The 27,554-nt window shown below is 50.0% G+C and overlaps 1 protein-coding gene across 2 annotated transcripts; it reads right to left on the bottom strand.

Moving 5' to 3' along the window:
• Positions 1–7,638: 7,638 nt before the first annotated feature.
• FAAP100 (FA core complex associated protein 100) lies at positions 7,639–26,393 on the bottom strand. 2 transcript variants are annotated; one of them, XM_072990747.2, is made up of 9 exons: positions 26,054–26,393; positions 23,147–23,265; positions 20,234–21,156; positions 15,864–16,017; positions 13,823–14,634; positions 12,073–12,209; positions 9,527–9,643; positions 9,011–9,097; positions 7,639–8,040 (listed from the first exon to the last, which is right to left on the bottom strand). In XM_072990747.2, the coding sequence occupies exons 1-9, from the start codon at positions 26,216–26,218 to the stop codon at positions 7,915–7,917; spliced, it is 2,640 nt and encodes an 879-aa protein (XP_072846848.2). In that variant the 5' UTR covers positions 26,219–26,393; the 3' UTR covers positions 7,639–7,914. The 2 variants fall into 2 exon arrangements, with proteins under 2 accessions (XP_072846848.2, XP_078240434.1); XM_078384308.1 differs by lacking the exon at positions 26,054–26,393 and adding an exon at positions 23,877–23,991.
• Between the last annotated feature and the right edge of the window lie 1,161 nt (positions 26,394–27,554).

Here is a 27,554-nt window from a genome sequence, read left to right on the forward strand (position 1 = left end):
TTTTAAAATAAATAAATAAAACAAAATAGGTAGAGGTTTGCCGCCTCCGTGAGTAGGCTCTGGAGGGTTTTCTGGCCCACTTGTTTCACCTGCCTGTGCCGTATCCAATGGAACAGCCCTTTTCAAAGGCGGGGAGAGGGTTTTCCTGGGCCTGGGCAGAGCTTTGTTTGGCTAATACAAATCTGTGATTTCATGATCTGATACCAACACCTGGAGCCTTCTTCTGGAGCTAACAAGCCCAGCACAAAATGTCTGCTGGCTGGTTGAGTGACACAGGATAGCTATTTCCCTCCCATTGAAATCTACGGAAAGGAAATCCATCACACCAAGCCTGGCGTTGGTGTGATGTTACAACTACTGTATAGCTGAAAAGGTAGGCAGGGCCTTTGTGTATTCTCATCCCTCATCTACCCAGCTGTTCCACTACTGTTCTTTTGCTGGGGAAAGGTAGCACTACAGCAGTCTTATCACGTGGTGTCATGTTTCACATTGTCACCTCGAGATTCCTCTGAACCCTACATCGCCCAGGAGTGGGGGAATGTATTACTGTCCAGGTATTTTTGGCTGATCATATTCCAGTGTGGCTGAAAGTAAGGGATTGTAGAAGGTGGAGTCTATTCCTTCTAGAAGAGAAGAAGGTCAAGTCCTTGCTGAAGTCCCTTAAGTCAACGTACCAGTTAGCTTGTTGAGGAAGGATGCAGAAGACCCGAGTGCAAACCCTCCATTTGGGCACGAAACATGGAAGGCAACCTTCAGCCACTCACAGACTCATTTCCCTCACCTTTCCTTGTCAGGAAGATCAAAGTGGGAAGAGACTTGGGACGCCACTTGGGCTAAAGGCAGGAGGAGCAAACGGAAGTAACTCGAGTGCAGCATTGCCTGATTAGTCACCCGCGAGGCAGGGGTGGGGGATCTGCGGCCCTCCAGATGTTGTGCGATTGCAACCTCCACCACTCCTCTCCACTTGGGACATGCCGGTTGGAATTAATAGGAGTTTGAGCCTAAAAACCTCCAGAGGGCCACAAGCACCCTAGAGGTGCTAGTTTAAGGCATCTGGAGAGGGAAAAGGCAAAGCAGGCAAGTAGACTGGGTGTCAACCATTTGACTTGAAAATCCTAGTGCAGATTTTCTCTGGGGCTCAGGAGGGAGGGCAGAATTAAAGCCGCCACTCCCAGCCACCATGCCATCACCTCCACAGAAGTCTACAAAGGTGGTAGAAAGGTGAGGTGCCATATTTTACACCACTGGGAAGGGGTGGGGGCTGGTGGGAGGGGGGTTTAGGGGAACGACTGTCCATCATGTAAGCAGCAGCACAATCACACCTTGGAGGCAGTTTCACTTTTACAGCAAACAACAACAACAACAGAGGATCTTGTAACATCTTAAAGACTTAAGTTTTATTTGGCATTCCTGGGGCTTCATCCCACAGAAGCTTATGCCAAGCAAAACCTGTCAGTCCTTCAGGGGCGACCAGACGACCTCTTGTTTTTGTTATCAGAGACCTACCAACGTGGGCAGCTACTGCTCCGGAAGCCTTATTTACACAAAACTTGCAGACTGTGGTCTTTCACATTCTTCAGGAGGGGCAGCCCTGTCCTACTAGCCCAGCTGGCCACACACTCCATATAAAGTCAAGAATGGCTTCTGCAAGAAAGGGAAATTGGGGCGGGGGGGGGGGAACTCAACCCAAACTCGGGAAGGGCCATATAAGGAGAACTTTAGTGACAGCACCAGCAAGACATTAGTCACCCAAGATCAACAACTCTGAGTAAGCCACCGCTCCCCCACTGGTTTTAAAGAATCCTAGCAGCAAGCACAACCGCCCATTGAAATGTGCAAATCTAAAACAGGCTCTCGCCAAAGACGCACGAGAGGGCTTCCTTTCTGACTCCCCGCGTAAAGACGATAAACATCCTTCTGAATGCCCGAGATTATAACAGGGGTGAACGGAGCCTTTATTGGGGCAAGGGTGGCGACGGATTCCAGCCTCTTCAGTTTCTAGAGAAATCAAGAGTTTTGCTGCCTAGCGACCAAAGGGGTGAGCGGGCGGCGGAGAGTGAAAAGCGACCTTTCTTTTCTCCGCGCTCTCCCCGTGGGGGGGGGGGGCAATACACCACGCACCGTGCAAACAAGGGCTACTCGGATCTCTGATGACCAAATGGCCTCAGTTTGCAAAAAAACAACAACAACAACATCGAAGCTTGAAGCGGGTGGAGCAAAACTGCGCTCGACGTGGGCGTGGCTTTCCCGCCGTCTCTTCGGAGCTGCAAAGAAAGAAGCGGCAACGACGACGCCCCCTACAGGCAGCAAGCGCGCGTGGTCGGCAGCTCGGACGCCAGATGGGATGGCGGTGATTGGCCCCGACACCCTTTCTCCCCCCCTTTGTTGGCGCGATGGTAGTTTCCGGGGGAGCTGCTCCGAGAAGGAAGCCCTGTTGGTGGGAGCTGTGCCATTATCACCCGGGGGGGGGGGGAGAAAGAGGGTTGGGCTTCATCCATGAAATGATAAAGAGGGTGGAGCTTGCCATCCATCCAGGCGAGTACAGTGTCTCTTTTCCGAAGAGGTGGTCATTGAGCAGGGATAGTGTGACTTCCCGGCTGTCGCTGTATCGCTGCTCTCACCATCCCTAAGCCCTGGCTGGAGCTGATGAGGGGAGCTCTACTCTAACAATACTTGTTGTTTAGTCGTGTCCGACCCTTCGTGACCCCCATGGACCAGAGCATGCCAGGCCCTCCTGTCTTCCACTGCCTCCTGGAGTTGGGTCAAATTCATGCTGGTAGCTTCGATAACACTATCCAACCATCTCGTCCTCTAACAATACTTGTGAGGGCCTAAATGCTCATCCTCCTGAAAGGAGACTGGATAGGTCCCTCTCGGGGTGCCTCGTGTAATTTTAAATTCACATTCAGCAGCACCCACAGAAAGCTCCTGGCTGTTGACATCATATTCTTACTCCAATTTTTCAGGAACATACCTGTGCTTTTAAAGGCGGAGCCAACAAAGATAGATTGTGGGGCAACAGACAAGCGCTGTGGCAGCCTCCACCTCAGGCCCCACTGAGCATCTGCTTCCTGAGGGGGCTGCCCCCTCCTGCCTGGTGGCAGGGCTGGCCTTGCTCCAAACGTCTCACAGCTGTAACCCTCCTGGGTTCCTCTCCCCAGCAACTTCTGCCTCCCCTCCCAACTTTCCACAAAATAAGTAATGAGGGAGGGATGAGCTGTGCAATGTCTTTGGGTCATCTTTTAGAAGTGCCTGGGGGCACAAAACGGAATGCAGCTACTTGCAGGTGGCAGCTGGTTTCTGCTTACACACAGGTCCAGCTGGCTGTGCAGGGAAATACTGTATAAAGAAGAGATCCCAGCATGACACAAAGGCCACACATAGGAGTAGCAGCAACACTGACAGGTCTACTAAGCCTCATCCAAACTTCTGGAACATAAAGGCTGCTAGTCTGAACGCAGAAGGCCTCACCAAGCGCTCAGCACACAGTGCTGGAACCGAATGATCTGTCCATGTGTGAATAATTGTGAAACACACATCCCATGGTAGGGTAAAGCCCATCATTAGTTGCTATAAACACCAGTACCATCCATTTTCTGTAGCCTTGGGCTTTCAGCTGAAGCAGACTTTTTGAAAGGCCACAGACAAGACTGTTTGTTCCACAGGCACCACCGTTTCGACTTCGTGCCAAAGGTTAGTGGTGGGGTGGCTGCAAAACTGCTCAGGCAGATAAAGACCACCCCAAAAAAGGGGATTGCCAGTTCCAAGTCCAGCCACAGTTTCGTATAGTTACTTTTTTCAGAGGTGTAAAAACATATGTTGAAGAATCTAGAATATGACTTGGAAGAACTATTAAAACCGTATCTTTTATAGAGAGTATATTGAAAATGAGCTTTTGAAATCCAGGGGGTTTGTTTCTTTGGTACTTGCACAATGTATATTCTGCTACTGGCAATACAGTATAGTGCAGAAGATACAGAGCATCCTTTAGAGGCCTGTGTGTGTGTACGAAGTGCCACTACTGCATCACGAGGCAGCAAAACAGGAGTCACGAAACAGGACCATTTAGTATTTTCAAACGTCTGCTGCAAGAAAGCCCCACCATGAGGTTACCAAATCCAGGGGTCAAGAGCAGTGACAAAGGCACAATAATTATGATAAAATGCACCCTGGCTCAAGCTTCTACAGGTGACCTGCCCAATGGCTCTAGCTAGCACTTGGGTTTGTAGTCAAGCTGGAATCTCAAAGGGAAGCATTTCCACAGCAGCCTCGCCTGCAGGGGAAACAATTGTACTAGTACTATATGCACGGGAAAAAGGAGAACGAGCCCAGTGTCCCGCTGACCCCTGCTGACAGCAACTGGGTACTGCAGCTACACAATCTGCCTCACCCACTTCTCCCGTTTGGTTCTTGCTGTGGGATTCTCAGCACACTGGTTCTGCTCTCTTGTAATCTTGGGAAAATTCAGAGCAAGGAGGCAAAGCAAGGCAGAAGTGCTTTTGCTGGGCAAACCCTCCACTATCTAAATGAATGGTACATAGCGGGCGCAGTGGTGGTAGCGATGGCCTTCCATGAAGCCACACTGGTCCAGCTGAATCAAGTAGCGAGAGCTTCAAAAAGAGTCCACTTTTTTGGACTCGGATGGCCACAATCACTGGGGGATTTGATGGGGAGGCACAGTCTTTAGAAAGTAACTTTTCCAGTCTCTAGCAATAGCCATGCTGTTGGTGTTATGTGCTAAGTTGCTTCCCACTTCTGGAGACTCTATAATATAATCAGTGACCTCCAAAAGGTCTTATCAGGAGCAGTTCTGCTTAGAGGCCCAGCCTCAAGAAGACCTGAATCGTCTCAGACATGTATAATCAAGTTTCGGACTCTTGTCTACAATTTCTCTGCACTAATCATGAAGGAGGTGTGCTTAGCCTGAAGAAGTGAATTTTGTCCACAAAAACTTGCCATTTGTTTAAATTCTTACTGGCCCGATAAAAGGTATCACCTGCTCTTGCATTAGCATTGGTGTAGGATTACAGACTCGAGGCTACAGGAGTACTTCAGTTTATAATCAGGTCACTGAGAAACTGAGAAACTGTGCTAAAGCTAAGAGACATGGAGCTAGGGCACAGACCACGAGTGCGATGCTTTGGGCTTCCACGTCCAGTTCAGGGACTGAGATGCACAGAAGACTCGGCGGCACAGTGCAGTTTCTTTCTTGGACTGCAACTCTTAGGTGAGGGAGCCTGCAAGTTACAGACCAAGCCAGTAACTTAACAAGCTCTGCTGAAGAGCCGGTCTTTCTCGCTCTTCTTCATTCCCTCCTCTTTTTTTGGCCAGCACCACCCCAGTGAGCAGCAGCCAGCCTTAAGCGACTCCCTCCAATCTGAACGTGGGCCAGCCATGATCACGGAAGACTCCAGGAACTCCTTCCTCTGTGGCTCCTTTGCTTCATTAAAACTCCTGCTCTCTTGATCTCCCACTTGGGAAATGCTTCCGCCCCACAGCAGCCCATCGCTGCCTTTCTGAGTGGGAGCGTATCTGAAAAAGGACTTCTTGCTCCGAGTGGAGCCGGCTCCCACCAATCACGAAAGCCAGTTGGGGCTCAGCTCTCCGTACATGCACGTCTCTAGCTGCCGGTTGGCTGAAATCCAATTAGGTTAGCCCTGCAGGGTGACTGAAGAGACCCAAAGACCCAGATCTGTCAGTTCCTCCATTCAAGACTCGCTGAGCAGGAGAGGGGGCAGGCGGTGGGCTCACTGAGGTGGGTAATTGCAACCGACACAACCACCGGCCGCTGTCTCCATTTTAACCTTTCCAAATCTGCCAGGGGATGGGGGAGACAATGCCGCCGCCACCACCACCTTCCCTCTTCACTCCTGTTTTTCCTAAGTGTGGAATGCAGCCAGCCAGGGTCTCCTCTCTTTATCTTGCCCTCAGGATGGCAGATCTTCCCCTGGACACCAGTCCCCAAGAGACATAAGGGAGAGGGCAACCCCATGGAGCTCTTCTGCAAGGACAGGGGTTTCCACCTGTGCTGGAACTAATTCAGAGAAGGAAGAAAAGGAAGTGGTGTACAGACAGAAGCAGTAGCACCTCACCTTCAGCTCAAGAAGGCACACCAGCACTAACAGCCCACTTGTGTGTGCGTGCATGCACACACACACACACACACACACACACACACACACACACACACACACACACACACACACACTTCTCATTCACCCCCTTTCAGATGGCAGTTCTTAATGTGATCTTGCAGAAGTCAGAACAGTTAAATTGCTTTCCACACCCACTGCAAACAGTGGAAGGGCAGTATCAAGGAAGCCTGAGGGCATGTTCATAGGGAGAGAAGTAATAGGGCTATTCCTGTTCCCCTCCCTCCATTTTGACTTTGTGGGGAGAAGGAAAGAGGCCAGGGGCTGAGCCCTTGATCGTCCACAGGATTCAGAAAGCAGGTCTGCAGAACACGAAAGAAAAAAAAAACACTCCTTTTTTTTGGAGTGGCAGAACTGCTTTCTTCTCCCTCCTCCACTTCCATTTGCAGGCTGACCTAGTGACTTCAAGTGGGGAGGAGGGGAGGAAGCAAGCACCGGAGGGAGTGGGGTGGGGGTGGAAAGCCAGCCCCATCTGCTTGCAAAGAGCCTCTCTGAAACTCAAGGTGAAGATTCTACCCCGAGGTCAGAGGGCAAACATGACATCAATTATTCCAGATTGGGCAACAGGAAAGTGCGCCCATCTTTCACCCTTGAGTGTTGGAGCATTTCCTAATGGCCTTTAGTGTCAGCCAGTGAACTTGCCGAATGGCTTTTCAATTATTCATTGGGAAGAGGCAGCTTTTAAAGCAGCAGCTTCAGCATTAGCACAGCAGGGAGGCTGCAGCCAACCCCCCCCCCCCAAGCAGCCAAGGATCTGCCGGGACAGAGAAAGGGAGAGGAGATTCAAGGCAGACCCCACCGCTCAGGAAAGCAGCTTCTCAGAGGAGCCCACAACAGTACAAAATACTCAGTTATTCCGGTTAGACCTTGTGGCCTTTCAAGAAGGAAGTTAAACTCACTCTCTATCACACATATACTCACACAGAGAGGGGGGAAAAAAACCCAAAACACAGCTCTGCATGAGTCTTTACCATGGAAATAGACAAGCAAGTTGTTTATAGAAAGGACAAATATTGGAAAAAGGAGCAAAATGCCCCATTAGAAAAAGGGGCACCATACTAAGAGCACCCCTGAGTTAATTTATATGTGTGACATCCTGGCGTTGTTTTTCCACAGTGTTCCCGAAAAATATGACACAGCTGAAGGCATAGCCCTTTTTTTGCTGCTGTCTGAAAAACAGGTTAAATAGCCGGCAAAACCTGACCCCCCCTTCCCCCCCCCCTACAACTCACCAGATTCCTGCCTCTCACCACGGCAAAGCCACTGACACTGAAAGCAAAAGAAGCCGTCACTAGCAACACAGAGTGTGACCCACAACATGCCACCCACGTCCACGACAGCACCTTGTTGGCCACCCAAACAAAACACACACGCACGTAGAAATGCATGACACAGAGGCCATCCATCGGGACACTCTGCTTGGGCATGAGGCTACCGTACTGCACCAACCAGATCTGCCAGGAACTGTAGGAAACCAGAACCCCAGGAAAAAGGAACAGTTACATTAAAGGGAAGGGAGGGGGGGGAAGGAGGAATGGAATGAAAAGGCTAAGCCCTGGAGCCAGCCTGTGGGACAGATGCAGGGCTTGCCCAGCAGTGACCCCCTGCGGCCTCCTTTCTCCTCCTCTCCTGCCACGTCTCTGCTTCTGCCCTCAGTCAGTTCCCCAAGGTGTACAGCCAGCTGCTCCCTTTCTCCGACTGGCCCTGGGCAGAGATAGAGGCTGAGGCATCCAAGGCCTGCCGAAAAGATAGATAACCGCATTCACAGGACTACAAGGCTGGGGTTGCGCAGCTGCTGATAAACGTGCAGGAGCTTCTCCACTGTCGCGTCTGAATCGTTGCCTAGACACAGGCGATCACGCAGGGACTGGGCCTCCTTCAGCAGCATCTGAAGGAAAGGAAAGGAAAGGAACAGCTGGGTTACAGGCAGCCAAGGAGATGTGACTTGACCCGGCAGGGCAGCCTTCATCGGGGAAGGGCTACCCTTCCCAGTAGCACTGGCCGTCTTTGTCCCACTCCCATGGGTTAACAGTTCTCCACCTCAAGGTTGCCATCCATGGCCTAAATCTTAATTGCTAGTCCAAATGTGGAACCCACTGCATCAGTGGCCGCGTGGTGAGCCAATCCGCTTCCTCTAGATGGGCCTCCCGGTTGGATTCAGGGTCCCACTCCGTACAATTCTGCTCTTGCAAAACTCCCCTTCTGCTGCTACAAATTACATATGCACTGAATCATTTGCATACATTTTTACTTGGAAATGTAACCTTAGCTGCTGCAGAACTTGCAAGGGTGTGTTGACGAGGGGTGGATGGGAACAAAAACCCAGCCCGTTTTGGTGGTGAAAAGGGTTACATTTCCAGCTCCTGCCATCATATGGAATGCATTATATGAATGTCTGCTTTAAGCCCTAGGCGGAGGGAAATGGTGGTGGTGGTGGTTGGGGGGAGAGAATGGGGTTACTAATCAAGTTATGGAGAACGTAAATAGTATGAACACAGTGGCTGCCAGATTGGGTCAGACCAGCTGCCTGTCTCAGCCCAGCAATTATAGAACAAGCCATAAATCCATTCCCTGTCATTTACTCTGTCAACTCAGATTCTTGTAGGAAGGTGGCGCAGCCTGGCTTGATAAAGCTGCGAGTCTCAAAGGAGGATGGAAAGGGACAAGCCTGTGTTCTGTGTGGATGCCGTTCCAACGCTCAGCCCAGGTATGGGGTTACAGGTTCCCCTTTCTTGCACTCTTCCCTTCCCTGCCTGCCCCCACTGCCTGAAAAGAATCCAGGCAACAAGCACAGGGCAGGGCTCAGTCCTTGCAGCCCACGGAGCCCTAGATCCCTCCAGGGCAGGAATGCCACTTGCCTCATGGTTGGCTTGGATCTGGTGAAGATATTGCATCCGGATATCAGAAGGAGTGGAATCTTGGGTGGCTTGGTCCAAAACCAGTGCCTGCATTCAACAACACAATAAAATGAAAAGGAGCTCATTAAATCTAGGACAAGATTTGTGATCAGATGTCTAGCTCCTTCTCTTCAAACCACCACCTCTACACTTTCTCTGAAATGGGGCAGATTGTCTCTGATTTAGTCTCTCCTACAATTGCTCCCCTCCTCATTCTCAAGAGGCCTTCTTGAATAATAGGGGAAACAGGAGGTGACAAAGCTAAAATAAGGTCTATGCCTTGACTGCAGGAAGGGAGAAAGGAGGCCTCTGCCTTCACAGAAGAGGGTTGAGAGTTGGCGGAGGTGAGAGCCAGCCTGTCGCAAGCCATATGTTCCGCAAGGGAAAGAGAAGGAAGAAGCTGCTCGCCTCTAACCTTTTGGGAGCCCACAGCCTTCTAACCCACCCCCACACCATCCTCTTTCGAATTCCATATACCTGAATGTGCCTGACCACAGCGTGGTGCATCTGGCACATGTTGGCCAGTGACGAGCTCTGGATGATGATCTCTACAGCCTGGATGGGGCCAGTCGGGCTCAGGTCACTGACAGCCACCTAGGAGGGCAACAAGAACAGAAACATGACTCCTTTGGGCACAGGACCAAATTACACATTGCATGCATGCAGAAATGGGTAACAGCCTTTCTTCCCACCCCAATACCCTGCTCCAGACTATCAATCCCAAGTATACTAGGCCTTTCTACCTGGGATTCTTGTAGGGGTAAAACGTGGAGGGTGGGTTATTCATTGGAAAAAGGCAGCACAGACACCCCTAGGCTCCAGCTGGGCACAGGGCGACAGGGAGACTTCTGTATCTTTGTTTCTTTAGAACTGGGAGCAGAGCAGGCGGCACCAACCAAAAGAGATCCCATCCCATTAATGCCGTTACCCAGCTGTTCCACCTAACCCTGATCTCTAGGTGCTATTAGAACATTTCTGGGGAAAGCGCTGGAATGCAGAAAAGCTGAAGTGACTGAGTCGAGGCAGGAAGCATAAGGAAAAGCAGAACATCTGTATACCGTAAATTGAGTGACTTAGTGATACAATTGATCAATGATCAAATATCAGCATTAGGCCCACTAATTTGCTCCCACGTTTTTCAAACTCCTTGGCTTTCGGCTCTTATATAGTTTTGCCTTCTCTTTTTGAACTTTTGTATGTAAAATGCCTCACATGTTAAAAAAAGGCATTTAAGCCATTTAATCATCATCATTCTAGAAGACATCATGGCAAAACTCCTTCCCAGGAGACCCTGAACAAACAGCGACACACTTTCTGGACCTACAGCAGAACTATTCAGCCACGTCTCTTCCGTGACCGTAACAGTCCGTGACGCCCCCGCCCCCCCACAGGTACTGCCACTTCTATTTCTCAGACCCCAAAGAGACGGGAGAAGGGCATCCTTTCATTAACATGTTCAGAGAACTAAGCTGCTTCTGCCTTTCCTTTATTTACCACGGTTATGCCCGCCAAATCCACTGTGCTTAAGATCTGAACTAGTACCCCAGAGGTGGTCAGCTAAAAAGCGGGGAAACAGCCACCGTACTCTGCTGAAGTGAGATGGCTTCTCCTCTGTGCCCCAGTAAGATACGCCTCCCTCCCCCGAACAACTCCCCGGGCGACCTTAATCCAGGAGGTTTAGCGGGAGCAGAATTAGCACAACCAATAATCACACTGGCATTATTAACGCTCTCATGCGCAAAGCCAGAGGAACCCAGTGGCTGCCAGGGCTCAGCCAAGCTTCACCCTGGAGGGTTAACCGGCCACGGCAGGAGAAGCAGCAAGCAATTAACATCAGCCAAGTGCTGCTTCCAGAGGATTAGAGGGTGGAGGTGCAACCAGGGCTGAACCGCTCTAGTTTCCCCCTTGCACAGAAGAACAAACAGAAATGCAGCAAAGCTGATGGATAGAGGAAACAAACGAGCTGATACTTCAAGCTCGGCTCCTGGAGCCCAGCGGCTGCAGCGCTGGGCTCACCTCCATCACCCTGGGCAGGGCTGACTGACCACAGCTCGTGCCAGGATGGAGTAATGGATCGGTCAGCGGGAAGGCCGAACACAGTTTCGCAGCACTTTGTGCCCAGAGAAGAGGCCACAGATCTTTCAGATACACTGGATTCTAAGGTAATCGGGTCCTCTTTAGATAAATCAACCAGACCTTTCTTTACAATTAAAACATCCAAGGGAGGAAGTGCACTGAAGAATAATGTCTAGAGCCAGAAACTAAAAAGTTTGCTCTTGGCCGACTCACTGCCCTTGTATCATGGCTGCTCTTAATGTACAACCCTGGCTACAAAGTTCTCACTTGCCACTAACACCAGGGTGGGGAACCATTGCTTGCACTCTGGATGAGAGGGTGGCGGCCGTGGGGTGGAGGGAGAGTTTCCCCATCAGCTAGCAAGCTTCTTTTGCTGCCATTTCCTATCAGAGATTTCCTTATCTCTGGAAAAATCAGAAATAGGAGAGAACAGGCTGCTTGCAGCCCAGAAAGGTGGTTTAGATTGCTCTGCTTTGCAGCCTGGAATATAAACTGCTCGGAACACTGTTGTTTCTCAGCCCAGGAAGCTGCTGTACTGAACTGAGCCATGCTTTGGCACCTGGGAAACCGCTGCATCTGGACTTTGTTCGGAGCAGACATGCACAGGCCTGAGCTGGGCTTTGAAGGGGTAAAAGCTATTGTGCCAGAATACAACTCTGAGTAAACAAGCATACAATTGGGTTTTGTACACTTGGTGGGAAAATGTCAACCTTGGCAATAATTACACCTGGCCAGGCCTACGTGGCCACGGGCTCCTCCCAAGCCCCTGGCCCCAACATCTGCTGTAGCTCTCCCAAACCCTTCCCAAACTGGAATTCGGGCCCAGGCCCAAGAAAAGCCCCGCTTGGCCAGTCTAAGGCAACAACGCTTGGGAAGGGCTGCACCCACGGGAAGATTCCCCCCCCTTTCCTGTTTTTCACTGGCCCCGTCTTCCACTCATGCCTTGCCTCTCGGATGTTCAGCTGCACTTCGCCTCCGTCTGGCGCCAGCCCCCGCACGCCTGCTGCCTCCTGGCTCGAAAGGGCCTCCACCTCAGCATTCTCCACCAGCAGCCACTGCAGCACAGCACAGCCGAGCGACACCTCTGAGCGGCGGCAGCCCCAGAAAGACAAAGATCACAACGGGACAGATTAGTGCTGCTGGACTGGCCTTTCCTCTCCCGGATACGGACTCCGAGCTCACAAGAGGGGCAGCTTTTGATCTGCAGAGCAAGCCAGAGCGGAAGAACTAAGGCCTCTGCTCGGCTTTCTGGGCTTCCCCACTAGGCCTTTTCTCCAGGGGAGTCATATTCAGGTGCCTGGAAGTGTAGGGTCTGCTTGGCAGAACTCCCAAAATAGAGAATTATGGGATTTGTAGTCCAAAATCTCCCAAAAAAAAAAAAATCCTGTGTCTACCCAAAACCCCCAACCCAATGAGAATAATTATTCAAATGTATACCCAGCCCAATGAAAACATGAGATTTGAGACTCCTTAGGGAAGAATTTGGCTTTTTTTGTGTGCAAAGAATTCATTCTGGCTTTGGCTGAAATTTTTACTCTCCGGATAGATCAGCGTTTCCTAGGAGGAAGCCCATCCTCTTCTTGAGGAGCAGATATGCTATTTGTGCTTCTCTTTTCACTGCTGACCATGAGCATGTCCAGGTGCTGCCATTGGTTTGGCTGCAGAGTTGCCCTGATCTGGCCCACAGAACTGGGGAGTCCTTCCCAGGCTTGAGGGTTGCTGGCGAGCAGCAAGCCAATACTGGTCCCTGGGCCTTTTAGTTTGACAAACAATGATCTGTGAAAAGGCTCTCAACCAATGCTGTCAACAACATTAAAAACAAAGGCATTTCATTACAAAACGCCACTGATTTCTCTGGAATTCAAAGCAGAAAAATATTCTCACAAAGGCAAACATATCCTCACATGTCACCGACCAGCCGCCTGGGATTCAGTCCCAAATAAGGATATAAACCAGAAAACCAGCTGGGTCCTGCAGCAGCATCCGTGGGATTGTGGGTCTGTCTGCAGGCGTGTACACCCGCCCACCCAATTTACTTCACAAAGAAGGGCTCCCGGCGGTGAGGTGGAGATGGGAGGGGAGAGGTTTTATTAAAATTTTCTTAAAACCACCTTTAGCCCCTTAAACCCGGAACGTGACCAAGGGATGAGAGTTGCTCCAAAAAGCTGCGACTCTGGCAGCTTGCCTTTCCGTCTGTGACAAGAGCGGCTGACAGGAGCTGGCAGAGGGAAAAGCCTGAAGGCACACCAGGCAGCACTCACAACGGAACGATGCTGGGTAGAAGCTGCCTGAATAAAGCAGGGGACATCCTGGGGGAAACATAGGGAAGCTGCTCTGAGTGCTCTGGAGGAAAAGTAGGCTGTACATGTGATTAAACAGAGTAAAAAGCCAGCAAGCCAAACAGCTTGGCTCCAGGCTTCCCAGAAACATGATCAACTCGCCTGATGGCTGAAGGAACCCACTGCCCACTGCCATCCTGCAACAGCCTTGGTTGTAAGCAAAGAAACTGGTCTCGCCCAGCATATGCAAAACAGCCAGGAGCTCGGAAAAATTACTTTTCTACGCTGCCACTTCCCAGGCTCTGCAAAGAGCACCCGGGAAATGCCACTGTGGTTCCAAAACACTGGGTTCTTACAGGGCGGAGGGGCTGGAGGAGAGAAGACATGGAGCCCACCACCACTCCTCAGGATCACATACCTGCACACAAGTCCTTCAGGGCGGTTCTCATCAGGTCAGAGGACACTTTGATTGAAGCGACGGAAGGAATCAGGTAACCTTCTCCCAGAGCTCTCAGTGCTCCTGGGACCAGCTCATCACTCCTTTCAATACTGTTGAGGTCGGACTGGAACTGGGACAATTTCAGGAAGGTCTCGAGGGGATCCCCCGAGAGGGACAGGGCAGCCGCAGGGGGGCTGACTTCAGGGGTTCCACTGCCATGGCCACGATCCAAACGAAGGCACTGTAGGAGGTCGATCGTGACCTCCTTCAAGGGCAAGCAGATGCCTTCTCTGTCGGGGCAAAGGCCTGGGGAATCGTCGGAAAACAGGTCATCTAGGAGTTCGGTGGACTCTGAAATGGTGCCCAGGATCTCCCGCAGGCTGTAGTAGAGGGAGCAGGAGACGGTGAAAGGCAGCTCTAGCTTGGTGCCTTCAGCAGGGCCCAGCGGGAGGGTCACTTCCGTCTTGTTCCCAGGAAGGAGCTGGTCGATTGGGAAGGTGTAAGTTGTGGCAAAATCTGAGGACCCCTCACTGAAGTCATAGGAGCTGGCAAACAGCTGGACGCAGAAGGTCCAACCTGGCTCCAGGCTGCACTCGCTCGAGTTCTCCAGGACACAGGAGACGTTCAAGGTGTCCCGAACAAGGATGTGGCTCCAGTGGGCGGTAATGGTGCAAGCGATGGGCTTCTGGCCATTCTGGCTCGACAGCAAAGCGGCGCTCACATTCATCACCTGGTTGAGGCATGTCAAAGCTTGGTTCTTCTGGTCCACAGCCTTTTTCAGGCAGGACACTCTGCAGGGACCAGCAAAGAAAACAACCAAGGGGGGGGGCATTAGATCATGAGGATCCTAATTCATCACAGCTCAAATGCCCAAAGCTGGCTTGAACACATAAGCCTAAGGATTTTAATCCATCAGGCATGGGAATTCCTCTGTCAGAATCCTGGACAGGCCACACACATTTCCCCATACCCTTCCTCTAGCTATACGTGAACACAGACATCGAGAAATACTGCTGCTCACATTCTGTACCGCTTAACTCTGTGCTTTGCCAGAGTGTCCTAGCTAATCCATTCAAGTCAATAACTCCTAATCAAGCCAGTGACAAATCACATATTTCCTCAAATGTAGCTCTGAAATAGTTGTTGTAGTTGGTAATTCCTGATGTAGGACAAAATAATAATAATAATAATAATAATAATAATAATAATAATAATAATAATAATAATAATAATAATAATAATAATAATAATAATAATGATGATGATGATGATGATGATGATGATGATGATGATGAAGATGATGATGATGATGATGATGATGATGATGTGGCATACCTGCACAGGCTAACACACTGTGGCTACACCCTCAGGTTTTGCATAATTGCTGACAGATCTAAAATACTGACAAGTGGATTTTTAGCATCAAATACAGTGGTGCCTCGCTTAACGAGTGCACCGTATAGCGATCCCTTTTTCGGGATCGCTATACGGAAACATACCCGATCGTCGCAATGGGGAAAACCCGCATTGTGAAGATCGGGTATTGCGGCGGCCATTTTGGAGCCGCCGAACAGCTGTTCGGCGGCTCCAAAATGGCCGCCGGAAGCCCAGAAATGGCTGCCGGCAGCCGTTTTCACGCCGTGCCCTCGCTTAGCGAAGGCGCGAAAATGGCTGCCGGCAATTGGAATCCTCGCTGAACGGGTAAGTAAGAAAGGTATTGGAATGCATTAAACTAAGTTTAATGCGTTTCAATACATTTTCCCTACCCGTTTAGCGACGATTTCGCATAGCGAGGGTTAATCCGGAACGGATTAACCTCGCTATTCGGGGCACCACTGTACTGATGTCAAATTCCCAAGGCTTCTCAGGCCAGTTGTACACACAGAATAATCTAAGCAACTTTAAGGAAAACAGAACGTCATACAATATGCAAAAGTAGAGGAAACCTGCATCCGTACACCTGTAGCCACAGTCACAGCATGTGTGTGTGCATCGACAGCAAAGGGACGGCAGGTCTTACCTTTCTGAGACATGGCCAATCCCAGAAAGCAATTCTTTGATTCTCTGCCCAGCTTTGTCAGGGTTCATCTTGACAGGCTGTGTATCATCTGGACTGCACAAGCCACACGTCATGAGGCGGCCTTTAGCAGATAAAGCCAGAAGCTCAGACTCACCTGAGGAGACCAATATACATGATTGAGTAAGAGAAAAGGGCTAGAAAGGGGCTATTGAAGGATAGGAACTCCAGTACAAAATCCTCATACCAACAGGGCAGGGGGCCTCTGCATGGGTTATTCAAACATAAGCCTTTTCTACGTGCAGTATTTCACACACACTACATTCCCACACCAGGAAGCTCTGGAAGGCAGTAAGAATCAACCTGACAGCCAGGGTGTTGTGGTGGATGGAGTGATGGATTATGACTCAGAAAAACTGGGTTCAAATCCCCACTCAGGCATAAAAACTCACAGGATGGGGTGACACTGATGAAATGACTCCTTAAATATCTCACACAATATGAAAACCCTATAATTCAGAGGCAGCTTGACAGCACATAACATCATCATCATCAACAATAAGGATTTACTCACCTGAATGATACGTGTAAACTAGAGAGAGTCGATAACTAAGGATGAGCTATCAGGCAAATACCTAAGTAGCTCAGGAAACATCATCCTGGTAAGGTCCAGCTGACAGGCCAATATTAATTTTCTCACTCAGGGTGGGAGACCTACAAAAGCTTGTAGAATTTCCTTTCTCTCAGTTGGGCTGGGAAGCAACCCTAAGAGGTTTCCACCCTGGCTTTCACTTGCACGCATTCCTGAATTGGAGAGTATCTGTATGTTTCCTCAGACAGAATGCCTCCACGTTGGCTCCCATGCTGTGCTTCTGCAGCAAATTATAACCTGGATGTCAGCATTGAACCACTGGGAATTACTGACGATTCAGATTCTCTGCAGAGCAGGAGACTAGATGGATTTCACGGGTACCCCTTAGAATTCCTGTGGGATTTTCAGGTGGAGCAGGTCAGTTGTGGTTCTCCACATGCTGTCAGATTGCATTTCCTCAATGGCCTAGCCAGTTGGGCCAGTGATCAGGGAGGAAGGGAGGAGCAGCCCCACAACATCTGGAAGGCTGTACTTTCTAGAGGTGTGCAGATTTGTGTTTCTAGACTACAGATCCCAGCTATGCTATCTGGGGGATTCTGGGAGCCATAGTTCAAAAACATACCCCTGGTCCTTTCTCTATCCTTCCTTGGAAGGATGTTGGCTATAAAAGAATCCTTGTAAAATCATACAGCAGAGGTTCATAAGAAAAACTCCCAGAAAAAGATGGGCAGCTTCAGAAACATTTTATCTCCCACCAGTCTGTTATCTACAAGTACAAATAGCCACGGAAGGGCCACAGCGATTAGCCTGTGTTGGAGATTTAGGAGCCACCACGGATGCATTTATGTGGCTCTTTTCACCTGAAGACAGCAACTTCAAAAGCTGACACTCCCTTACTGTGACCTTATGAGCAAGATGGCAGATCACACTGGGGTGCATCACACATATAAAATCAATGACACCAGGAGGTGGCGTGCACAAGGAGTAGTAAAGAGGCTCAGCAGTCAATCCGGGGCACCACACAGAGAAAAGGAAGCAGAGAAGAGGTAGCTCCCTGTGGCTGCATTTGCCACTCTCACTACAAAGCAGACTCCCAGCAGAGCATGGCAAGACAATTGCCCTCCCATTGCTTCTTCCCCCAAATAAGAGGGCAAGTTGGGAGGGATGCCCAAATGAAGGAGTGGTCAGAAGGCACACCAGCAGAGCACTTAGCCGAGCCCTTCTACAGGCTGGTTTCCTATTAACCCGGAAGCAGCACCCTTGGCCCCTTATTGCATTCCCGCTGCCTTTCCCCAAAGAGATGAATTCCCTCTTGGTCTCCAAGCATTTGCCCTCCAGAAGCTGGAGAAGTAGCCCATGGGAAACAGAATGGCACACAGAGGCACAATCTAAGGCTAGGAATAGGAAATGTTTGGCTTTCTGGGACTTCTAGGATTCTGTTTTTAAAAGGGTGCATTGCTAGTTCCCATGAATATGCAGAGGTCTGGAAGGAAAGGGAAGTATTTTAGTACAGGCTCAAAGGCAGTGGGAGCAATTGTTCTGAGTCTCTTTCTCATTCCTACATATCCCAGCCCCATGATTCCTACTGTTCACTTTCCACATCCAAACACAAACGCACACATGCTTTCCATGAGCCAGTGCTATGACACGGTCCACTGGGCAGAAACTCAGACACTGAAGTGAAAATAAGCCATCATTCTGAGGTTCATTTGGAACCAAGAAAGACGAACTCAAGATCACTTCCTACCACATCATGGCTGGAGTGAGAGAGGACACTTGCCTTCTCAAGGGGAGGTGAATGGAAAAAATCCTGTGATTTCCTATTCCTCCCTGCCCACCCTTTCATTGCTCTACAGGCAGAGACAAATGGGTGTCCCTGGGCCTGCACTGCCTTCCTGGCACTGCTGAAGAGGAAGGCTGTTTCCTGCACCCAGGATATCAATGCCTCTCGCCTGGTAAGCCAGCACAATGCAGCTGTTCTGCATAAGAAAACACTAGCATTAGAATGGCTCCATCCTACACAGAATTCAGCACCACAGAGCCATTTTGTTAGAAAAGAAGCAGTATTCTTCAGCAGCTATTCAGTTCTCTCCTTTTGCCAGTGCCTGGGCTTCCTCTGAGTTAGCCCCACAAATCCTGTGATGCAGGATTCTGAACCAACAGAGAGTCCTGGCACCCGAGCCAGCTTCCAAGGGGTACAGCTCCTGCCCGAAATAGTCACCTCTCCATAGAGAAGAAGGAAAGGCCTCTGGGGAACCGAGGGCAAGGCTGGGAAAGTGGGGCTTGCAGGCCACCCCCCTAACAAATCCTGGGCTGGGGGGGGGTCACACATATGCGTGGAGTCAGCCAAGTGCCGCATGATGCTCTTTCCCTTGTCTCCAACCCATCATACACTCCCTCCTTTGGGGTGGGTGGGTGGGTCTGACACCAACAATTCACAGTTGACTATAGAAAACACAAACAGGGGCCCTTAGTCTAAGAAAGAGAAAATGGTAAGGAGGAGGAACCTTTCACCAAATCCTGCCAATCCTGCCTGCAGTTCACTAACAAGTGCCACAGGTCACTCACATCTGCTCTGATCTCTCTCCTGGCCTCAATAAGCAGCCTTGGGTTTCCATGACACCATAGCAACTAGATCTCAACTCCTCAATGCGAGGACACATGGGACCAAGTACAGCCAATGCTGCTAAAATGGGGAGGTGGGGGAGCAGAAGCGATAGCTTGAACTGGCACTAATGTTTCCAAGACTCCAATCTCCCCCCCCCCGGCCCAATATCTTCCCCAGGAGGGGAAAAAAGACACCACCTTTGACCAAGGAGCCTAATCCAGCCCACCAAGGGTGCCCATGCAGGTGATGCTCCTCCCTCAAGCCTCACTACCTCCACATTTCTGCCAGCTGCTTGTTGTTCATCTTGTCCACTGGGGTGTCAAGCTAGGTGGGAAAAGAAAATGCTCCCTGCTGGAGTTTACAAGCACCATGATTGTATCGTGGTTCTTGCAAGCCCAATCAAGAGAACTTTGCCCGGTCTTGCTTTTCCTGACCCAGGAAACCAAAAGGCAGCAAAGCTAGGCATTCTGAGCCAGGGCTGTGAGCCACAGTCCTTGTTAGCCTGGCCCATGGGGGAGGAGGGGGTGCCGCCTGGCTCTCCATCCTGATCCAGACTGGGAATAAGCAAAGCCAGTTCCATAGCCACGGCGCTAGGTGGAGAAGCTCAAGCCAGATCTTCAACTGAGACCTCTCACTCTCTTACTATCAGGAGGGCATGGCTATGGCCCTGACATCATCCCCTCCACAGGGGTTTGTGTGGTGGGGAACTGACCCCTCCTACCCCATAATATTTGCATTCCCCTGCCACTTCAATCTTCAGGGAAGGCATCCATTGTCTATACTGTAGGCTGTGAGTTTTGGCTTGACAACGACACACTGAGAAGCAGTATAGGAATACTAATAAACAAACAAACAAATGTGCACATACACTACTTCTCTTGTGCTACTCCTGCACTGACAGGTAAAAAAATTGTGTGGATGTGAAAGTCTTCCCTGGGGCCAAAAGCCTAGTCTGGGAGAGACTAGCAGTAGAATTGATGAGTGCTATTAAGGCGCATCTCTATGGCAGCAAGTCTCCCACACAGCTCATCAGGTTTTCCCTCACCTCACTTTTTGGCAAGTGGTATTTTCGAGGACTGCAATCATCACATATACATGCAATACCCCCTAAGTCAAACTTGGCTCTCTCTCTGATTTCGGCCTCCAAAGTAATCTTCAGATACATTCCCATACCTTCTGACTCCCGAGAAGATAAAGAAAGTGCCACCACGCTGCAGATACTCAAGCTAGCAGGAGACAGAGCTGACGGAAGAGTCCCTGAAGAGTCCTCCACTTTTTCAGCCTCCGGATTGTTGCTGTCCAAGTCAACAGCATAGATGTCTGAATGGGTGCTGTAGTACATGCAACTCCCTCCACTGCACGCTGCACACAGAACAGGCCCCTGCAGGTAATACTCTCGGAGCTCTGGGACCTTGGCATCTTCCCCTGGAGCCGCCTTGATGGCCACCATTTTGCCATAGTGACCCAAAGCTACCACACAGTCACAGCCCAAGTCTCCATAGGCAGGCAGCTCCTCCCCATCCAGAGACTTCCGCTCTGTCCTCAAGGCCCCGATGAAGACCACTGGCTCTTCCAAATGATGAAGGATCTTGACAGGCGAGTCCTCATGACTGTGGTCGTCAGGAGAACTCAGGGCTTTCAAGGGAACAGAACACAGCTGGCCATCAGGGAAGCCACAGAGGATCATGGGAGAATCCAGCATGGCCGCATCAATGCCAAAGAGGAGGCTAAAGAGGGGCTCCTCAAGCATGAAGCCGCCAGAATGGCGAAGGCCTTCCTTCTGACTGGTAGCTCTGGGAGAAGATGCACAACACAGGACAGGAAGGAAGTGGGCAAGGGCCATGTCCCCATCGGTGCTGGTGGTGATATCCACATGACTGATTGGCTGTCGTGGCAAGTTCTCCTGGTCCTCAGGGCCTGGGAGTTGGTGGAGGTTCATGCACCACTTCCCCTGGACTTGGGAAAGGGTGACCAGGACATCATTGAGCAGAGTGAAGGTGCAAAGGGTGGCATCAGGGAAGGTGCAAGCTTCAGAGCCCATGGGGAGGACCCTGGAGAAGCAGTCGTTTTCCTCACCATCTGTCTGCTTTGCTAACCTTCAAAGCAAACAAGGAAAAGTCTCAATGTCGCCAAAGGATAACACTCAGAAATTAAGTAAAATAAATCAGAATGTTTAGGATCTGCTTCACAAACTTGAATTTGGGTTCAGCCAGCTGGATAGCAGAAGAAAGCTATTGCTCTAGAGCAGGGTCTCCAAACTATGGCCCGCGGGCCACATCTGGCCTGGTGTTCTTTTTTATCTGGCCCAATGGGCAGTCGAATGAGTGGGTGGGAGTGCATGCATGCAGGAGGGCGTGCGGGTGTACACTCATGCATATGTGCACATCTTCCTTTGGCCCTGGAAAATATGATGTGGCCCTCCGGCTGAAAAGTTTGGAGACCCCTGCTCTAGAGAGAGGGTCTAACAATTTAACCCTTTTGCTGTCCTGAAGACTCTAAACCTTCTTTCAAAGAAAGCTTGAGCACTGGAGCGCAACAGAAGAGAAACAAGAGTAGCTGAGGACCAGTGTTCCCTCTAAGCTGCGTGGGTGCACAGCCACACAGTGCTGTGTTGGTGCTGAGCATCCGTAGCCAGTGTTGACACCTATTTAGTTCTGGTCAAAGCCAAAACCCTGTGCATGCAGGGTCGGGACCCCAGCCCAGCGCTAGAAGAAAAATAGAGAAGGTTGTTGACGACTATTGTTGACAATGACATGGGGGAACCCCATGAATAGCCACACAAAACAGAGAAGGGATTCCAACTGGGACTGCTCTAACAGTTGACCCAGCTCTGGGCCATTTTCCCAGGAAAAAAAACAACAACCCCCCCCCCCTCAAAATACTCCACACATGAAGGTGCTGTTTCCACTGTGGGTCAAGGTGTTTTGCTATGTGTGGATAGGAATCTGAACTACGAGAGGAGGAAGTATAACTGATTCCCTCACTGAAGCAAACCTGATCTGATTCACCTCTCTGTCCTGCTATTATTAATATTTTTAAAAGAAAAGTTCTAATTTGTATTGTGTAATTCTTGATGAGGAAAAATAATTGCTAGGATATTTCAGGAAAAGGAAGTGTCCATGCCACACATTCTGCCTCTGAAACATGCACACTTGTTCACTTCTATTAAGCCCAGTTACACAGAAGGGTTCCTCACTACCCACTCCTGACTCCAAATCCATGACCTTTCCTTCCTTCCTCCATTGTTTCTCCCTGTGTCAACATTTAGACTTAGGGCAGGGGCCACTTCTTTTGTACAGTACTCTGAAAAGTGAAAACTGCAATGAATCACATCATGTAAAGACGAACAAAAACTAAGCCATTTGCCTGTTCTTGCTTCCTCACATTTGTAGACCACTTGCCCACAAATACCTATACAGTGGTGCCTCGCTTAACGGCGACAATCTGTTCCAGGAAAATCACCGTTAAGCGAAAACATTGTAAAGCGAAAATAAAAAGCCAATTGAAACGCACTGAAAACCTTTTAATGCGTTCCAATGGGCTTAAAACTCACCGTCCAGTGAAGATCCTCCATACGGCAGCCGTTTTCGCTGCCTGTATAGCGAGGAATCCGTCCCTAAACCCAGCGGGGAGCCATTTTATTTACCCGGTGGCCATTTTGAAACCGCCGATCAGCTGTTGAAAAATCATCGTTTTGCGAAGAATCGGTTCCTGAAGCAGGGAACCGATCATCGCAAAGCAAAATTCCCCCATTTAGACCGTCGGTAAAGATCGTCATAAAGCAGATTCGTCATAATGCGGGGCAATCGTAAAGCGAGGCACCACTGTATTAAGAATTCGCTGCATACAAACAAAGTGTTAGAGCACCTGCTTTGTGTGTGTAAAAGTTCTAGGTTCCGCTCCAGGTCAAGTTAGCAAAGACACCTGCCTGAAAACCTGAATTACTGCTGCCTGGTAGTGAAATGGATAATACTGAGGCAGACAAAACAAAGGCCTGACCTGGCCTTCCGGACAAATTACTCACCCAGGTTCAGAGCAGAACCAGGACCTGAAGTACCTAAAAGGCAATAATGTCCTCTCTCTCACCTGCTTTGGTAGTCCAAAGAAATACAGTAAATGCCAACTCCAGCACACAGGATATACAGCTGTTGTTGAAGGGGGAGGAGCTCCACGTGCCATACTTGGTCAGGAAATCTGTAGACAGCCTAGGAAGGAAAGAGGCAACAGCAAGGAGGACATCTTGGAAGGTCTTTTACTTGGGCATCACGTGGGAAGAAAGGCATTTGGAGATATCTTTACATCTTATCCCCTTGTTTAAATAGCCAAATGCCACGCCATGTAGGAAGGACAGATCTACACACCACTAGACGTGTTCATCAATGTTTTGCAATGAACAAAGATGAATATCTCTGAATATAGACAGACCCCTTCCACAAAAGGGAGTTCATCTGGAATGCTCCCCTGCTGCCCCTACTTCTTCACAATACTGTATGGGATCATTTCTCCATTTTTACTGGCCTTGTTCTTGTGATATCAACAGCAATTGGGCAGAAGGAAAGGTACCAAGAGAATCTTTTCCTGGCACGCAAACAAAATGGGAAATGCTTTACTTTAATTTCTTCATGTTACTCAGCTGTCAGAGGCATAGTGCAAAGCCAGTTTTTTTTTTTAAAAAAAAAACTTATACAGATGTCATGTAACTCAATGTGAGGAGCAGGGAATTAAGGCGGAAGGAATATCCTGGGAGTTTCTCTCAATGAAACGCTGCAGCCACAGCTGTGGGGAAAGAAGCATGTTCCAAATAAGCATTTGTTACCTCCTGCCCATCTTGCATCTTGGCCAGACACAGCCTCCTCTGGGTCTCATTTCATACGCCCAGTGGCATGCAGTCAGAAGCCATTATATCTGTACACACTTTGATTTAAAGCAAGCTTCAGTCTCATAAATCAACTGGCTCTTATTTGTCCTCTCTCTAGCTGGGGATGTACAACTTCTGCTCTTCTCTCTGAAAAGCACACATTACCATCAACAGGGCTTATGTTATCTAATCATTTATGTGTAATTCTTCATTTTAAATCCCTGGCAATTGCTATTCTTGCTCCACTATGCTGTTGAACAAGTGACATCTTTTATCCAAGATGGGGTTTCATTTCAGAACAGGCAGTAGCCCATATGTCTGTCTGCAGCAAAAGCTGCAGCAGCAATTCAGAGAACAGAGAACTGAGCAACCTCTCAGCGTGAGAGAGCCAGCAAAGCTTAAATTTTTAGCATCACATGTGATCTGGGAGACCAGTAATATATATATATTTTTAAAGAAGTGTTCACCCATTTGTGACCTACTTCTCTGCTTGAGAACAAAGTGTAGGAGGCTGAGCCAGATATTACCATAATGGGTTCCTTAGAAACAATCAAGAGAATAATTTAAAGGGATATGTTTAACATAGTACTAACATGTGTCATGAAAATCATCAGGAATATATATGAAAAGCACTCTGAATTACTCAACAAAGAATAAATTAAAATGTCCATTCTTTTCCAGTTCCAAGGACAATTCTAGAATGCAGAGGTAGTTTTATAACTGACAGATAATAATTAAAATAAACCCCCAAATCACCACAAAGAGGTGTCAAGAACAATACATTAATGCTACACATTGGTTGGTTATGGAGCGAGAAACCGCCCAGCTGCAGGAGACTGTTATAGTGAGAGAATTAAAGAAAAAGTCAGCGACACACCTAATTAAAGATTTAAATTGCTAACACCAGGTCTCCACATGAAGCAGACCTTCCCTGTCAATTTCACAGAAGACAAACATCCAAAAAGGTTTCTAATCTTAAGCCAAGGTTTCAGCCAGCTTCTATGCAAAACCAACCCCATACTTATTGATTGCTGTGTCCTTCCTTCACCATCCTGCTTATTTGCTTGGGAAAATTTCCCTATACATCTGCCCCTGGGGAATGTCTGGTTGCCCCTGGTGACCAAGCAAATGGGGATGACTAACCTGATGCAGGACCTCTACGTGGTTTAAAAGCTCACAAATGAAACATAGAATTGGCCCACGCAAAGATGGTCACAGTCAGGAGTCTAGAAAGGTATACAGAACTGTACACCTCTACTTGTAGAGAGCTGGTTCCTGTCTTCTATGAGCAGAAGGTCACCTTGCATAATTTCCTTTAATACAGTAGCCCCTACAAGTTTGGCTCTCAGCCCTTTGCTTTGCCAGTTCCCCTAAAAATTGAATCCCTATTTATTGCAAAGGCATCCTATCTCTTGTCATCAACTGAATATATCTGGGAGAACATATTAAAGTTCTATTTAAAACAGATTCCTCTGGAAACACAAATTGCTTCTCATTTATATAACTTAAAAGACACTTTGTGGAATAAACACATAAATAGACAAATGCAACTTGATTCCCTGCTCATGTGTAAAAGCTTTGAGCAGCTGTTCCCATTTTCACACTGGGGAGAAAGAAAACCTACAACATCCAGAGACAAGAAGGAAACTGCAGGACAAAAAAAAAGGACGAGTGCATCATCCTCAAGACCAGTTTTTGCACATCCAGATGATCGCTCTCATAACCTAATACTTCCGAAGCCTTGTACTGTTGTGTCAGAATTTGGGTGCCTGCAAAGACAGACTGTTCTGTACATTGATGGGTGATTTTTCAACCAAGTGAGCAATTACGTATGTCAGAAGAGGGAGCAAAAGTAACTGCAGATGGATCAGCAGCACAGCATCCATGCGTTTGATCTTTTGTGTGTCCCTGCTGTTAAGAGAGTTACAAGAATCTGCTTCATACAGCTTTTGTGTGTGTGTGTGTGTGTGTGTGTGTGTCGGCGGGGGGGGGGGTTGTCTCCAAAGACTGTCTCGTTCCTTCCCTCCCTGGCTACGTTTCTCCCCCAGAAATGGCTCACAGCACCTCAACTCTTTCTAGGGGGGGCATCCCCCTCCCCGACCTTCCCCCCCCCACGCCCCTGCCCCTGCCCTTACCTTCATCAGCCGCCCTTCTTGGTCGTAGACGTAAACGTACTCGGTGCCATTGGAGAGGTAGATCTGGTTCCCGTGGCACAGCACCCGCGGCTTCCCGGCGGCCAGCCCCCCCACGGGGCAGCAGAAGCCCGCCAGGTAATCCACCCGGTGCCCCACTTGGGCCATCGCGCTCCGTGCCAGCCGGGGAAAGAAGGGGATCCGAGGGACGATGGGCGCGCACCTGCGACGGGGCGGGCTCGGCAGGCACGGGGAGCGATGGGCGCGCGCCTCCCCCCCCCCCAGTCTTCCTCCTCCTGGCGCAACTCTTTCCTCCCCCCCCCTCCTTAGACACGTGCGGGGAGAGCGAGCGAGCGAGGAGGGGGAGCGGCACGCCACTCACCCTCGCACAAAGGGGCCACCCCACCGGGGCGGCGCCGGGGAGGGGACCCGCGGCTCCGGAGGGACGGCGCTGAGGCGGCGAACAAAGAGAGATAGAATAGCCCGGGACGGGGGGAAGAAAGTGGGTAGATGCCCCATAAGCTCCCTCCCCACACACAAAAGAATATGAAAGCAATATAGGGCACCCCCTCCAAAATGTCAATGGAGGACCAAAGCAAGCCTCTCCCTGTCCCTCCGCTAGGGGGCGGGGCGGCCGCTCTGACCCCCCCCCCCTCCTTGGGAGCGGCGCCCTTCAACAGAGCCGCCGCCGGTTCCCAGGCGGGGAGGCTGCCTCCACTTTACGTCTCTCCCCTCCCGCCCCGTCTCTCAGTTGCACGACCGTCTGTAGGCAAGTGGGAGACGCGGGCTGGGAGACCGGGGTTTACGATATGCCGTAAAGCAGGAGGAGGGCTCGAACTCCCTCGTGTTCGAGGCGCGGTTGCTAAGGAGCGGAAAGTAGCAGCGGGCGGGAGGGAGGGAAGGCCGTGCGCGGGAGTTGTTTTAAGGATGCGGGGGCTGGAGGGAGGCCGTTGGAGCCGGAGGGGCGGGCGGGCCGGCGGGTCTTAGGGCTGGGGCTGAGGGGCCCGGCGGACTGAGCTCGGAGAAGGCAGGTTACGGTCCGTTATGTGTTGATCAGGATGAGGAGGAGCCGGCTGAGGGGATCTTGGGGGGGGGTCTGTTTCAAGAGAAATAACGGGCGTCGCCCAACACTCTCTGGTTTGATCCGGTGCCCGGCGAATGGGGGTGGGGGCGGGAGAGAAGAGGGCGCGTAACCTTTCGTTTTGAACAACACGGCTGCAAAAAGCTCTCACTGAAGTAAATACGTTAAGTCTGCAAAGCGCCGCCGCGTTTTGCTTTTTCCACCCTTTAATTTCGTCTCTTCCCCCCCCCCCAAAAAAACAACCCAACCCTGTTTATAGGTTTCTGGAGGATACGTGGCAAAACCGAATCGTTCGTAAAAGGCTCCACTTGGCCTCTGGACCCCCCCCCCCGGTCGCCTGGACGGGGAGAGCCAGGCCAGAGTGCTTCAGCACCTGAGGCAGAGAGGGTGGCCCACCAGCGCCTTCTCCCCCGCCACTGACAC

This window comes from Pogona vitticeps, chromosome 2 (genome assembly GCF_051106095.1).
Source record: "Pogona vitticeps strain Pit_001003342236 chromosome 2, PviZW2.1, whole genome shotgun sequence".
Classification (NCBI taxonomy): Eukaryota; Metazoa; Chordata; class Lepidosauria; order Squamata; family Agamidae; genus Pogona; species Pogona vitticeps.